Genomic DNA, 15205 nt, shown 5'->3' on the forward strand with positions numbered 1-15205 from the left:
AAACGGTTGAGACCTCAATTGGCGTTTACGGAAATGCAGATGCGGTGTGGGCCCATCGGCCATTATTCTGCCGCTACGGCTAATTTTAAGCATGTGAAGTTGTCTCTTCGACGGATGATAACACATGACTAGACCGGCTGACACGTGGCTAGCGTAGATTTACTGTAGATTTTTACCAAAGGAAACACTGATATTAGGGTAGTATCAGTGTTTGCAAGTGATTTCACTCCTAGAATCTATCATCCTGGTAGTCTCACACGGTCAATTTTATGATCGTCTATAAGGAGATAAATTGAGAAGTTATAATTAATTATGACGGAGAAGTTTTGCAAATGATTTCACGCTTATAAATATAGTGGTGTAGGTGATATCATATGCAAAGAATAGCAGTTCTTTTGCTTATCCCCTCCCACATTAGATGCGAAACTACTTGTTATTCAAAGTGGAACGACATAGTAAACGATTCGAAGGGTCTCTAAAACTATGTTTTTATGTTTGGGCTACAATTGGGCCTAAAGCGAAGCTCATGGCCCAACTTATCATTTGACCAAAGGGGAATTGAGTAACTAAGATTGTTTCGACATGGTAGATCATTCCATAAATGTTCCCCCCTATTCTAATTTTTTCATCAAGAAAATCAAATACAAGCTTCAAAACAGAGTTTTCAGTATTTTTATTTTTTGTGTATTGCATTATTGATAGTAAAAGGTGAAACTATCATTTTGGCGGGCCCATACTGTCCCAAACTTTAGAGTCTACAAGACTGAGAAAATTAACGAGTTATTCTGCATCCGTTGAGAATCGATCCCAAATCTATTAATACTCATGTAAAAACTATTACCCGTTTATTACATTATTGATGCGGTGGAAGATGTCTTTTGACACGTTGGAATCATTCCAAAGGCCAAAATAAGATAAGTATCCAAATTTATACATTTTCGAGCAAATTTGTTCATTTAGAGTTTTAAATTCCAGTTTGCCTATTTTCGATAAAATTTTATTTCGGTAATAAATGAGTTTAGAAAAATCAAAAAGCAATTCATTTAAATTCTTTAGCTCTTAAGCATAATATTGTTTTTTTTATTTTATTAGCTACGTTTTTTATTTTGAAAAATAGTTTTAGATTTAATTATTATAACTCCTTCAATAAATATAGGTATAATTTTTTTTGTTAGCGAATGATTAAATAAAATTAATTTTATTTTATTAGTTCATTATGAATAGCATAGTTTATTAATCAACTTGTCGATCTTTTATTACTATGCGCTTTTGCTATATTAATATTTTTTTGATTATTTTATATGAATCAATAGTTTAATCTTCTATTCTACAATCCCAGTCAGTCTCATGGACTCAATCACTGGGGGTGATCGGCCCGGTCCCACATGATCGGTCCCACCGACCACCAGGGTAAATTGTGAAGCGCATACGACAGTCAATCCAGATGCCCAACATCCTTTGATTGCGTTCCCCATTTGGAAGAAAATTCTTGCAAATACGCCGTAGCTGGGGATCGAACCGTGGGTTTCTAGGTCACAACCCGGATGTCTTACCGTTGCACTATTACTTATATATATATAATTGTTATTTAACTATCATGGTTCAAATAACCAAATGATAGAGTTAGGCTGACCGGAAGTCAAGGTGTCATAGTGACCCGACATGACAGTTGAAGTGTCTGTTGTGTTGAGTGACATCTAATATGGACGAGGATAAATATGAAGATGTTGATATGGTAGAGAATAGACTTCAAGTAACTGACATGTCAAGAAACTTGATCAAGGATAAACTTCGTTTTGCTGATGTGACGATCATATAATAACATAAAAGTAGACTTGGCAATCGGAAAACCCAGTTTTTGGTGACTTAAAGAGTCAAGTCAGTTAAGTAATCAGGATGAAAAGCTAACATTGTAGATTCGATTGAAAGACGTTCAGTCGACCGATAAATCAAATCCCATTATCGAGGAGAATAGTCAATTGAACTAGGGATCAATCAACCAATAAAATTCTATAAAAGAAGGCTCGAATAGAGGGTTCAAGACATTAACTTACATCCTTTAATCTCTCATCGTGCTCAAGCAACTCGTCTCATCGAATTACTCTCCGATAACCTACTCTCAACTTCGAATCTTGTGTTGTCAATAAGTTTAATTTCTTGTACTTCTTGCATTCAATTCTAAAAGGTCAGTAAAATTGTTATCGAACCTTTTCATCTGTAAGAGATTTTCTCTGTCTCCGATTTTTTTTTAAAAAAACGAGAAAGTTAGTATTTGTTCATTCGTAAATAATCCACGATCAAATTGTGGACTTTGGAGTAACCATCTCAAGGACTTTGAACCAATTAAAATAACTTATGTTCTTTTGTTGTGCTCCTTATTTCTACTGTGTTCTAACTCTAAAACAGAAAGAAAAATTTTAATGAGCCATATTCACTTTCGACAATCCTTCATTCACAATTATGATCTGCACTAATAAATCAACCTTTAAAATATTTATTTTATTTGAGATTTGAACTTTAATTTTTTTTTTTATTACTCCCATAAGTATTTTATCACTACATATCCATTTTGAAAATAAAAAAAATCAAAGATCATCTCATATCTCTAAAATTCTAATATTATCGTGGCAACTTAATTAATTTGTACAAAAATTATTCCAAGCAATTTTAGTCAATTATTTTCTTAAAATTTTAATTAATATTAAAATAATTTTAACGATAATTATTTAATGATTTTAAGCATATTTGAATAATTTTAATGAAATCTATTATAATATTATTAAAATAAAAATAGTTTACTTTCATTAAGGTATAATAATAATTGAAAGAAAGTTTGTGATGAAAACAAAGTCAACTCATTGATTCGGTGACAATTTCATTAAGGTAAATTTGGTGAAACTTTTCGTACAAAAGTGGTGGCTTTATTATGTTAAGGACAGGGGAAGATGCTTCAAGCATAAAAAAAAAATGATGATAAATCCCAGTTAGTCTCATGGACTCAATCTCTGGGGGTGGTCGGTTCGGTCCCATGGAAGTTTCCCACCGACCACCAGGGTAAATCAGGAAGCGCATACAGCGGCTAATACAGATACCCAACATCCTTTGATTGCGTTCCTCATTTGGAAGAAAATTCTTACAAATACGTCGTAGCTGGGAATCGAACCACGGGTCACTAAGTCACAATCCGGATGTCCTACCGTTGCACCATTGCCCCGGGTACAAATTAAGTTTTAATTATCACCATAATGAAGCTTTAAGGGTTATGAAAAGTCAAAGTCAGACATCCATCTCAAAATATAGACGTCACATTCCTTAAATTTGTTTTTGGTACATTTTGTTAAATTTAAGGTCTTTAAGATTATTAAACTGTTTTGTTTAAAATTAATTTAACGATAAAAAAATAACCTAAATTGTCATTGTTTGTGAATTTAAAGTAGTTTGAGCAACAAGTAACAGCCTACTCTCAATTTCAAAATGTCGATAGTTTTCGAATTCAAAATTTCAATTACAATGAAAGTATAAAGTTGATAGTCTCGATCTTGTAAAGGTTAAAAAAAAAATCAATTTGAATAAGAATGAGAATATTCTATTGATGATAAATCCGAATACACAAAAAGATGACAATACTTTTAAAATTTAAAATATTCCTTTAAAATCATTGAGAATATGGCAATACTTTTAAAAAAGTATTTCGTTATATTTTTTAATATAAATTTATAATTTTTAAATAATAATAATTTTAAAGCATAATGAATCATAAAACAATAATTTGGAATCATGGATAATAACTATTTTAGATAGTTAAAATGAAAAATCGATCGGTTAGGAACCATCTATCTTCAACGTACTCACAATAAAACACATTAATATTTAATCATATTAATTAATTATATATGATGGTAAAAACACACATGGCCTTCAAATTACATTTTGGTGCCCTTACTTGATCAACGCTAATTACTTGTTTAATCGCCAAATACCATCTCAACGATATTAATAAATATATTAATTATCAAACTTAAATAAATATATAGATAAATATATAATGTTGATGTAGATAATAATAATAATAATAATAATAATAATAATAAATAGAAGGCAGCAGCTGATGACCTCAAGAGGAGGTGGCAATGGAACAGGGCTCCCAGAAGAAGAGCGGCCGCCAGAACTGTCTGCACCGACGCATGCTGAGCAGCATCGCCTCTCGGTTCCGACGCTTGGACGTGAACAGAAGCGAGCTTTCCGGCGGCGCTTGGTCAGGCACCGGCCCCACCATGCTTTCCAGCTCGCTCGAGGCGCTTATGGTGGAGTCGGCCACCGCCGCGGCTGCGGCGGTGGCTGTCGTCGGCCGGAGAGGCAGGCTTTCTGGTTGGATTGGATAAGTGCAGCTTTTGTTTTCCGGTGTTCCTCCCACGAACTTGTTGATGACGAGGGACGAGCGGAGGATTTTCTTGGCGGCAGCGCCGGTGCTCTGTTGCTGCGGCTGTGTGCTAACTTTGACCTCCACCATGGTTCCCCGGTCGACCACTTCGACTTCCTCTTCTTCCTCCTCCTCGTCCTCCTCTTCAGCCAGCGCCTCTTCTTCCCCCTCCTCGGCTTCCGCTTCTTTGTCGGAATTAGCAACTTCCGTCGCTTTCTTTTCTTCATTTTGGTCGCCGTAGTTTGCGATTGCTCCCACAATGGAGAGAAGCAGGCGTCCGCCCTTGCGGCTGGCGTGGAGATAATTCCTCGACGGCACGGGAACGGCCTCGACCACGAGGCGGCCGTCGCGACGGTGGCTCACCATGTGGAGGCACGGCCCGTCGCGGTGGGAGATGGAGGTCAGAGGCGGCGGGAACAACCTCGGCGGCGACCTCCTGCCGACGGACGAGCATAGGTAGTTCACGGCAGCGAGCTCTGTCCCCCGGCGGCGCGTGGACGGGGACTCCTCTGTTTCTTCCACCTTCTGTTCCGCGAACTCAATCTCCTTCCTCTCTTCCTCCCCATCCACCTCCACTCTTCCATAGCCACGGTCGGCGAAGTCGTCGGAGCCGTTCTCGGACCCAAGGCTCTCCGTGCATATCTGAAGGCTCTCCGAGCTCATCGAGCTCGACGATCGCCTCACCAAAGGGTGAACATAAGGCGCCGCCACCGGCTTATCGATTCCACTCCAAACGTTGATCTGCCCCGGTCGCCGACCATCATCTCCGTCACCAATGCGTTCCTGTACCGCCTGCTGCAAGAACTTCCCCGAGAGATGAAGGGGCGTTTGAATCACAGCTACCGCCATCTTCGATTCTACAAGAAAAACTTTGTGAAGAAAACAGAGAGCTGCTCCGCTCTGTTCTCTTTTTCACCAGCAAGCCTCCACTCCGAGAGAGGGTTCTTAAGCTGGAGTGGCTTGAGATCCCTCACGGAGGAAGAGGCTTACGGATGAGGGAGGAGGAGACGGCGGAGGCGGGTATTTGTAGGCGGACGAAAAGCGAGCTTATCTCTGCTCCTTCACTCTCACTCCGCTTTGGAACCTTTCTGGCCGCCCATGGCCCCTCCACCATCGCCACTTTCCACAATCCCACCTTCCTTTTCCCCAGCTTTATCGATATTCTTGGATTTCACTCCCCTTTTCTTCCTCCATCGCGCTCGTTGAGCAAAACGGCTTTCGAGCTCCAACTACCCTGGCAATGGCGGAAACCTTCCGTTTTGGGGCATCCGATCGAGCGGTGCAAATGATAAGGAGGATGAATTCAATATTTTTATTTCATCTATTTATTTATTATAAAATAATGAATGGATGGTTGACGATAGGAAATACCTGCCATCGAATTTGCTATTCAACGATCTCATACAATTTTATTCGCCATAATATAAATTAAAAAATTATAATTAATAATTACATAATATTATTTCAACTTAATGAAAATCTGATTTTATCCATTTTAATAAGTCTATCATATAATAATTAATTTAATTATATTGAGAGAGCATCAAAATCTGATTTTTATCAATTTTAATAAATCTATCACATAAAAACTAACTCAATTATATTCTGAAAACAGTAGTCTCACTCATGATTGCAAAAATCCTCACTTGCTTTTGTGAGGTTTGAGGAGGCAATTACAAGCCATCGCCAACTCAACAAGTCAATTGTTCTATTGACAAGAGTCAATAGGGTGCGCCAAGCTAAGAAATTGAAGATTCGACCTGATCTGATCCACCTCACAACGGACCACTACACTTGAATAGCACTTGCCAAATTCACACACTATTTACACTAACCCCTGTAAACATATCCATTTTCAACTAAAATAGATATTTCAACTTTGAAATACCTGCTTTTTGTTGGCAAATGGACCGGTGCAACTTATATATCTTATTTGACATTTTGTTTGTCAAAATCAAGTATCTAACTTTTATAATATTCAAATCACGTATTATATTTTTGAAATATTCCTCATCTTTGATCGAACAAAATTGATTGATCAATTTAGAGAATTATAAATCACTTGAAATTAAAATTATTTTATTTTTGAAAACCTTCATAATTTATTATGATGTCATATCTAAATTTAATAATATAAATTGAGAACAGTGGATTAAATTAAGAGTAGAATACTAAATTTTTACTCTGCCCATTCAAAATTTATTACTCTCAATTTATGACATCACAATTTAGATCTAAGGACATAAATATATTAAAAAGATTTTTAAAATTATATTATTTTTTATTTGAAATAATTTGAAATTTTCTAGGTCTATCAATCAGTTTCATTTTAAATTGATGATAAACTTATATTATTTAAAATTTTTAATATTTTTGAATAAGGAGTCTTAAAAATTTATTAATGGTATTGATTAGAGAATATCATTATCCTAAGTTTTATAATAAATTTTATCAAATTTTTATAAATTTAATAATATTAATTTATAATATTAAATTCAAATTCAAAGACATAGATATATTAAAAAGTTTTCAAAAGTATATTATTTTGATTTAAAATAATTTAAAATTATTTAAAAATATAATACATAATTTGAGTATTATAAAAATTAAATTCATGATTTAGTAATATTTTTATACAATTCTACTTCTTCATAACAACTCTCATGATTTAGTAATATTAAAACTTAGTTAGGTGGTTCAGTAAAATAAATCTTATTTGCATACAGCAGATCTTTTAAATCTAAACATGATGCCACGTAGATAATGTCACGCGTATTTATGAAATCTAAATTTTGGTAAACGGCGTGTGGCTGCCGCGGCGGTAGGCCTTACGTACCTTGAAAACGACGGCGGCAGAGGACAGACCCACCCAGTGGCGAATCTCGTAGTCAGATTCTCACTAGATTTGACCGTACACGACATCTGCGGTCCCGCCCTTCATCGATCGACACGTTGCCTCGACGTACCGACCAGAACTGACAGCAAATATTTTGCCCCGCGTGCGATTAAGTACGTGCCCTGTCCAAATTACTAAGTCCATAGATCTTGTGAGATCTAGTGAAGGGATCCGCTGAAATTGGTTCGCTATATCAGCTTTTGCCATAAATAGTATATAAAGGTGGATCCAAAGTTAGAGAAGATAGATTTGGCATTGTAGGATTTGAATTATATTTGATCTGGCCTTGGTGCAGATCGATTGGATTTGATATTAAAATTAGAGTTCATATTAAGGATGATTTTTTTTAGTGTGATAAATAGTTATTTTCAATAACATTATAATATAAAATGATGCTTATCGAGTTATTAATGTTGATTAAACAAAAGGCTAAGTATTAGATTAATTAAAACTAATGGATGGAATAAAAAAACAAGCATGGAGTGCCTACTAGCTCTAAATAAATTTTGATAGTCTAAATAATATTGAGCTGGTCCGATAGGGTAAACTTGTTTAGAATAGTCTAAATACATTTTAATAAATTGTCATTGTGTTTATTAATCAAGTTTAACTTGTTAATTTATAATAAATTTATATGAAAATTCCAATAGAAAATAATAAATTTATATGAAAAATAGTCTTTTCCCATTGCAAATGGGAGTTATTAAATGAGACAATCTAACTAAAATTTTTCCTCGTAACTTATCCATAGCAAAAAGGGAGACATCTTATGCCTTTTCATTCCTTAGCGAGCAACTTTTCACCCCGACAAAGGAACCCACTCTTCCTCAGCTCACTAAAAACTTAAGCAATAAATATTGTATTAAGTTATCCTCTATCGACATAATGAATCCTCCAACGGGCCCATATTACTTTATTGATAACTCCACTGAGGTGAATAATCGGTTAATAATTAAATCATTTAAATTGAAATATAACAAATTAATTTTTTTTTATCTAATTGAACCTATCAAACTTTTGTATAAAAATAAAATAAATTGAATTGATAATATTAAGTATTTGATTTTTAAAAATAAAATATATAATAATAATAAAGAAACGGACTGAATCATCGATGTTAAATTAATTTTGTTATCTATCACTTTTTGCTCACCTCTAACTCCTTAGACTACATTTGAATTGAGCTGATTGGATTAATATCATTAAATTTTTAAAAAAAAAATATTCAGTAAATGAGGAATTCTAAATTTAAAATGTTCATATAAGTTGAATTGTTGAAATAGAAAAAAGAGAGCGAGAAATTTTAATTCGGCAAATTAGTTTTTATAAAACCATAATACCATATTCGTAATACATTAGAAATATTAATAAATATTCATACCCACTCTCTTCTTTCAGACGCATAATATCATATTCGTAATACATTAGAAATATTAATAACAATATTCGTAAAAACATTCATATGGCTATGAAATATTTGATTTAATTTGAGCTCTAAATTAAATTTAACCCTCATTTGGTCTTCATTCTTAGAATAATTGAGATTTGACAACGCCAATTTTATACCGGCCCATTTGAGAATTGGGCCGGCCCAGCCCAGGAACTGTAAAACGTGGACCCACAATTTCAACCAGTGGCGTGCTGCAACGTAATGCCTTCCCGCTCGATTCCGCGGCCTCAATTTGATCGAAGCCGACAAAGGTCGAATACACTTGTTTATTACCTAAACTACCCTCCTACCTTTAGCAAACTACCACCTTGCCCTTCTCTCGCCCTCGTGACAGTGGCAATGTCGTTATAATGTTCTAAATCTCTTCCACGCACCGCTGTCGCCGTCGCCGTTGCCGTTGCCGTCGCCGACGAGAGTGCCGTCGTCGGTGGGCCGATCCGATCGTATCCGAAGACCTGTTCCTGGTTCAAGCAATTGGGACCCGTCCATGGGACACTCCGGAGGCTCTCCCAACTCGCCCCTCCATGACTTCCTCTTCTCCGTCTCCTCCGTCGTATCGTTGGGCGCGGAGAGGATTCGAAGCTGGAGCCCTCCCTCCGGGTCGATGCATATGGATTCGGATTTCGGGGATAATTCCCAGCTGCGTGGTTCGTTCTTCTTCGAGCCGCCGAGGGAACATAGGAAAATCGAGATGCATTCGCCTCTCTACTACGCTGCCTGTACATTGGGCGGCATCGCCAGTTGTGGCCTTACGCATATGGCCGTCACCCCGCTTGATCTCGTCAAGTGCAATATGCAGGTAAGGTTCTTGAATTTTTGTGTTGGGGCTAGGGTTCCTTTCATGGTTCTAATTTGGTGGACTGACGAAGCGATTATGGAAGATTTCGAATTATTAGTGTTGTTTGCTCCGTCGCTTGGTTTCAAACCTGAAGATCAATAAATTAACGAGTTTAGTTTGGATGGATCTTGTAGATCAAGATATAAACCAGTTTGAATGAAGTAATGTTTGGGCCTACTGTATATGATCGAGTTCTGCGCATATTTATGATCTGCAAAATGAAATACCTGGAGATGAAGTAGTAGTTTCTAAAGAAATTGTTGAGCGGACATAATGATCTGAGAGTGCACTCTATTTCTTTCATCACTATAAAACAGTTTGTATGAAAAAGTTAGAACCTTCTTCTTTAAAGATATCATGATGTCTGTTCGTCAAAATCATGATTGTTGGGTTTGGGTTGTCGTTTGGTCAAGTTTTATATTAGGATTTGATCTGAACTTACTGCATTCTTGCTTTATATAACAGTTAACTTTTTTCCAATTTGGTTAGTGTTGTGGTCAGCTAAATTTCTGCACTATCCAGTCATACATGGTTGCATTAGCATAATAGTTTGATGAATCCATACATCACATTTGCCTATGTTTTACATTGGCTGACAACCTAACACAACTCTCCTCCTTTATCTAATCATGGGATTAATAATGACAAAGTGTATTCATTATGCCGGAGATTAAATATAAATGAGGATATAGTAGGAGATCGAATCCAATAGCCTAAGAGGATCCATATAGCCGACTCTACTTAGTGAGATAAATACTTTGTTGTTGTTGTTGTTGTGATGCTGGTTGCATTCTGTTTCTTAAATTGTTAGATAGAATTTCAGTTACTAATATATTTGATCAGCAACAAACTTCATTGACATTTTCCCTCCCCATTTGTGAAAGTCAGATTGATCCGGCAAAGTACAAGGATATCTTGGGAGGGTTTAGCGTTTTGTTCAAAGAGCAAGGTTTTAGAGGCTTTTTCAAGGGTTGGGTGCCAACTTTGCTTGGTTATAGTGCCCAGGGTGGATGCAAATTTGGACTTTATGAGTTCTTCAAGAAGTTATACTCAGAGCTTGCTGGACCAGAGCATGGATCAAAGCATAAGGCTCTCATTTACCTTGCGGGATCTGCCTCTGCTGAAGTTATTGCTGTTGTGGCTCTTTGCCCCATGGAGGCAGTGAAGGTCAGAATCCAAACTCAACCAGGGTTTGCTAAAGGTTTGAGAGATGGTCTTCCCAAGTTTGTTGTATCAGAAGGTATTCCAGGGTACGGCTTTGTCAGAGTGCTTATTTGTTAGCTTTGAAATGGTACCTTCAACTATTGATTTATTTATTATTGCATTGAGATTGCAGACTTTTCAAAGGACTAGTTCCACTATGGGGACGTCAGATTCCTTGTAAGCACACTTAATTCATTTTCAGCAATGTTTGTCACATAAAATACATACATGCTATACATATATCTCTTCTACATTTTTTTTGTAACTTGCTAATCTTATATGTGAACAAATCCAAACAGGGTGAGCTATGTTGGATTAAAGTTGCTATTATGAGTGGGTGATCTAGTGAAACAAAATTTTGATTGTTTTGGGACTTTGATAGTGAATGTCTTTTAGAGGAACTAATTTCATATCTTTATTATTTAATATGAAATCATCTTTGTTGTTGCATATGCACTCAGTCAGTCCCCTTCATGTCTTTGAAATCTTGAAAATCCTAGTGCCAGCTGTGAGTTAACTGGATTTCTGTCATACTTTGCTTCCTAATTATCTTAAACAAACTATATATTCAATGACGTTCACAAAGTTTGTTCCCAGATTGAAATTCGCCACTCTATAAGAAAAATATCTAAATCCCAAATTCATCATGGTCCTACCTTTTTTCTTTTCATGTAGCTTGGAGCTAAACTACTACATTCCATTTGTCTATTCATTTTCACTATGGTTTTGTTTTGCTTTGTTTTTCCTTTAGTCAATTTTCCATTTTTCATTGAAAGTTGTTCCCAGATTGAAATTCACCTTTTTCTTTATTGGTTCTTTGCCTTCTCTGTTAATTCACTAGCTTATGTTCCTGGTTTTTCATAATTCTCAGGGCAAATCTGTATCTTATTCCATGATTCCTCAACCTAATTGCACCCCCCTTCGCAATCCTCCCAAATGCCTCATTGATATGAGAGTCTTGTTCAATATGCTGCATTTTTTTAGTTATAAACGATTTGGTCGTACAGCAAGGAATCAAGGTCAGTTGTGTACCTAGGTCATTCTTGGTTATTATTATTATTTTCTTTTTTATATTAAAACAAGTAGCTTCTTGTGGTTCTTCAAGTATAATTGAAGATGGTAATCAATCATTGTATTATTTCTCTGCCTCAGCTACTATTAGCAAAACAAAGCAAGTTTTGTAGCATGCATATGAATTCATGGAAACCTTTGTAGACACAATGATGAAATTTGCTTCTTTTGAGACGATTGTTGAAATGATATACAAGCATGTCATTCCCAAACCAAAGGATGAATGTAGCAAACCACTACAGCTGGCTGTGAGCTTTGCTGGTGGCTATATGGCCGGAGTATTGTGTGCTGTAGTTTCTCACCCTGCCGACAACCTCGTCTCCTTTCTGAACAACACAAAAGAAGCTACTATCACTGAAGTTAGTAATCACTCTCACAAATACTCTTGCTACGATTCAAGTTGTGCCTCTGAGGTCAAGTGCTTTTCTCTTGCAGGCTGTAAGACAGCTTGGTTTGCACGGCCTTTTTACGCGTGGTCTTCTCCTTCGCATCGTGATGATTGGCACTTTGACAGGAGCACAATGGGGAATCTATGACACCTTCAAAGTTCTCGTTGGCCTGTAAGCTTTTATCTTCACTCGGAACTACTTGACGTGGAAACTAGTTAATCTTTCGCTAATTCTTCAGGCCAACAACTGGCAGTGTTGCCCCCCGTCCATCCGTTTCAAGGGAAGAACATGCAAAACAAAGCTGATATTTTCCACCATGTTTTCCAGTTCTCAGACGCAGGTTCTTCATATTTTCTTAGACGCATTTTAGACATAACAAGATGAGGCAGTTCGATACCAAAACAAGCTTTGTCAAATGCTGTTCCAATTCTAAAGTTTTTTTGTTTGTTTCTTCGCTTGCTATTCTTTTAGTGCCAGCAGAATCCAAATTGTTGCAACAGTCTGTTCAATAAATAATAAATTTTCTTCTGCTTTTGCTTTTGACCATCTGTTGTGTTCATGTTGGATTTTATGTTTTTTTTTTGTTGAATTATTCAGTCTAAACTGTCTATGAAGTGCTGCTTATTGTCTATAATGTACGATCGACAGTGCTGAACCACCTGATGCTTTATAATTCCAACTGATAAATTGTATGGGAAGGATGCCTGAGCCCAAGTCAACCCTACATTTAAGAATCATCAGTCGGCCATTTTTACAAGTCAACGTCTACAAAGAATGGTGAGGGCATTACCATAGATGTTTTTAAGTTACATTACATAAATGCTTGCTTAAATTCAGCCCATGCCATGAGCCATAAAATATCTTTGAAACAATTATGAATGCTTTGGCCGGCTTGATTGCATGCTTACTTAAATGCCACACCTACCAGCAACTAAGAGAATGAAAAATAACACACACTTATAGAGGGAGCACTTTAACAACTAAATTATAAGAGTACTTTCTATTATTGAAAATACAAAAATGATAGCACCGAATATAATTAAACGATAACACCTAACACTTATCTACTAGAGAATTCAAACATCGTAGATAAAGAAGAGATGATGTTTTTAGGTAGAAAAAAAAATTAAAAAAAAATAAAAATAAAGATGTGTCGTCAAATATGAGGAAGAAAGACTATAATTTGCACCACCGGATCCAATAGTCCACATTAGCATATATCTGAGAAATTATTATTCACGAGGAATTGGGCCCCCAAATCCGGGGCCTCGAAGCACGTGTAGCTCACGTGCGAAGAGCCTGCGCTAGCGAAGCCTGCGGCGGTGCCGGTGGTCCGGCCGGCGGCCACCTCCTGCTCTAGCAACTGCACTTGGCTCTTCAGGAACTTCATGTAGTGGATGGCCTCGTCCAGCATCGACGCCGTGTCCATCTTGGTCCCGCCGGGCACCAGCTGCTGCAGGATTCTGATCCGCTGGCTGATCCGCTCCCTCCGGTGGCGGGCGGCCACGCTCTGCGGGTCCTTCGATATCCGCACGTTACGCCGCTTTGGCGGCTTGACCGACTCCGGGTCGATCCGGATGGGCTGCAGCGCGGCCATCCGGAACACCATCTCCCGCATGTCCGCCGCCGACGGCCTCTCGCAGAGCCCCCTGCCCGAGGAGTTCAGCAGAAGCTGCGTCGAGGAGGAAGAAGAAGCTCCGGTATTGGAGAGCTCCGGTGAGAGGACGCCGGAGTACCCGAGCTGTTGCGAGTGCAGCACAGGTGTTTGTGAAAATTCCCTTAGCTTCTCCATCTCCATCATCACCGTCTCCAAGTCCATCTGAGCACTTGTTGCGTACTCCAAATCCATCTGCACTTCCACTGCCACCAATTACGATTCTGAAAGCAAAGGAATGACCGATGCGAGGTGAGGAGGAACTGAACTTGGAGTTGTTTCAGAAGCTTGCAGAGAGAATATATCTATTATTGGTTGGTATTTCTCATGAGTTTTCAAGCTTTCCCTTCCAATGCTGCTCAACGCCAATGCTGTAGCCTTTATATAATATGCTTTGAACTAATTTTTATTATGAACATACCTATATAATAATAAGAAATGGAATTTATTCATAAAAGATATGCATTATAAATTGTTTTTTTCTATACTAAAATATTAGACCATTTTATCTCATTTTGATAAGCTTGTGTCATTTTGATAAGCATGTCTTACACTTGTTTCTCTCTCACTCGTCATGGTGATAAACGATGCCTGCTTGCAGTTTATACTATTAGCAGACTGATGATGCTCACTAGGTTGTTCCTCAACCTCCCACAAAACTCAAACATGCTTGAAGAAATCATTAGAGTGCAAAATTTTATGATAAATCAATAGTGTTATTTATGAAGAATTTACTTTGGGAACCTTGGTACAACGGTAAAATTACTACCATGTGATTTAGAGATCACAGATTCAAGATAGTGTCTTGTAAAATAGGATAAGATTGCATACAATAGACTTTTCCTCAAGAGTCCGCATTGACGGGAACTTCACGTACCGGACTGTTTTTTTTTTTTACTGTCTTGTTAAGTGTTTTTGGGTCCTTTTAGTTTGACTCCTAAACACTTAGTTATCCAAGCTTAATCCTCAATCTAGTCTTTGAGTTTAAAATCATTTTTTTCCTACTGAATTCTTGTAGGGCAAGGGGACAAAGTGGCAGTATTTACCAGTGTAAGGATCCAACTTGGAAACAAATCTAAATTTCCTCACTGTTTTGACAGTTCCTCATGAATATTTTATGCATATTTCTGGGCGGATCAACTCATGCATGCACCAGGAAGCCAAGGTTCACATGGAGAGGCACAGAAGTCTAAAGTCAGCTGAGGCTTTCAAATGACCGAGCCTACACGTGGCAGTGATATAGAGCTGATGGCCCACAGGTGATTGCCATATCCTGCCTCACCT

At 37.3% G+C, this 15205-nt stretch overlaps 3 protein-coding genes across 3 annotated transcripts; 1 reads left to right on the forward strand and 2 right to left on the reverse strand.

Annotated features, from left to right (window-relative positions):
- Positions 1 to 4106: 4106 nt before the first annotated feature.
- LOC141820040 (uncharacterized) lies at positions 4107 to 5379 on the reverse strand. Its single transcript, XM_074707321.1, has one exon. It carries the CDS (start codon positions 5267 to 5269, stop codon positions 4115 to 4117), a length of 1155 nt encoding a protein of 384 aa, XP_074563422.1. The 5' UTR covers positions 5270 to 5379; the 3' UTR covers positions 4107 to 4114.
- A 3800-nt stretch (positions 5380 to 9179) lies between these two features.
- On the forward strand, positions 9180 to 12807 carry LOC141819943 (mitochondrial phosphate carrier protein 3, mitochondrial-like). Its single transcript, XM_074707207.1, has 6 exons — positions 9180 to 9565; positions 10493 to 10854; positions 10941 to 10984; positions 12023 to 12237; positions 12314 to 12438; positions 12506 to 12807. Exons 1-6 carry the CDS (start codon positions 9254 to 9256, stop codon positions 12570 to 12572), a joined length of 1125 nt encoding a protein of 374 aa, XP_074563308.1. The 5' UTR covers positions 9180 to 9253; the 3' UTR covers positions 12573 to 12807.
- Positions 12808 to 13477: 670 nt separating this feature from the next.
- On the reverse strand, positions 13478 to 14151 carry LOC141819857 (transcription factor HEC2-like). Its single transcript, XM_074707109.1, has one exon. The coding sequence runs from the start codon at positions 14114 to 14116 to the stop codon at positions 13478 to 13480; it is 639 nt and encodes a 212-aa protein (XP_074563210.1). The 5' UTR covers positions 14117 to 14151.
- Between the last annotated feature and the right edge of the window lie 1054 nt (positions 14152 to 15205).

This window comes from Curcuma longa, unplaced genomic scaffold (assembly GCF_044706935.1).
Source record: "Curcuma longa cultivar G26 ecotype Majalengka, Jawa Barat unplaced genomic scaffold, ITB_CL_G26_1.1 utg2646_np1212_2152390_RagTag, whole genome shotgun sequence".
In the NCBI taxonomy this organism is placed as follows: Eukaryota; Viridiplantae; Streptophyta; class Magnoliopsida; order Zingiberales; family Zingiberaceae; genus Curcuma; species Curcuma longa.

Excerpts from the sequence above, each read along its gene's own strand:
- LOC141819857 (XM_074707109.1), bottom strand. The coding sequence starts at position 14,116 with ATGGATTTGGAGTACGCAACAAGTGCTCAGATGGACTTGGAGACGGTG.
- LOC141819943 (XM_074707207.1), top strand. The coding sequence starts at position 9,254 with ATGGGACACTCCGGAGGCTCTCCCAACTCGCCCCTCCATGACTTCCTC. Across the intron at positions 10,855-10,940 it reads GTATCAGAAGGTATTCCAGG|ACTTTTCAAAGGACTAGTTC; the intron begins GTACGGCTTTGT and ends TTGAGATTGCAG. Across the intron at positions 12,238-12,313 it reads AAGAAGCTACTATCACTGAA|GCTGTAAGACAGCTTGGTTT; the intron begins GTTAGTAATCAC and ends TTTCTCTTGCAG.
- LOC141820040 (XM_074707321.1), bottom strand. The coding sequence starts at position 5,269 with ATGGCGGTAGCTGTGATTCAAACGCCCCTTCATCTCTCGGGGAAGTTC.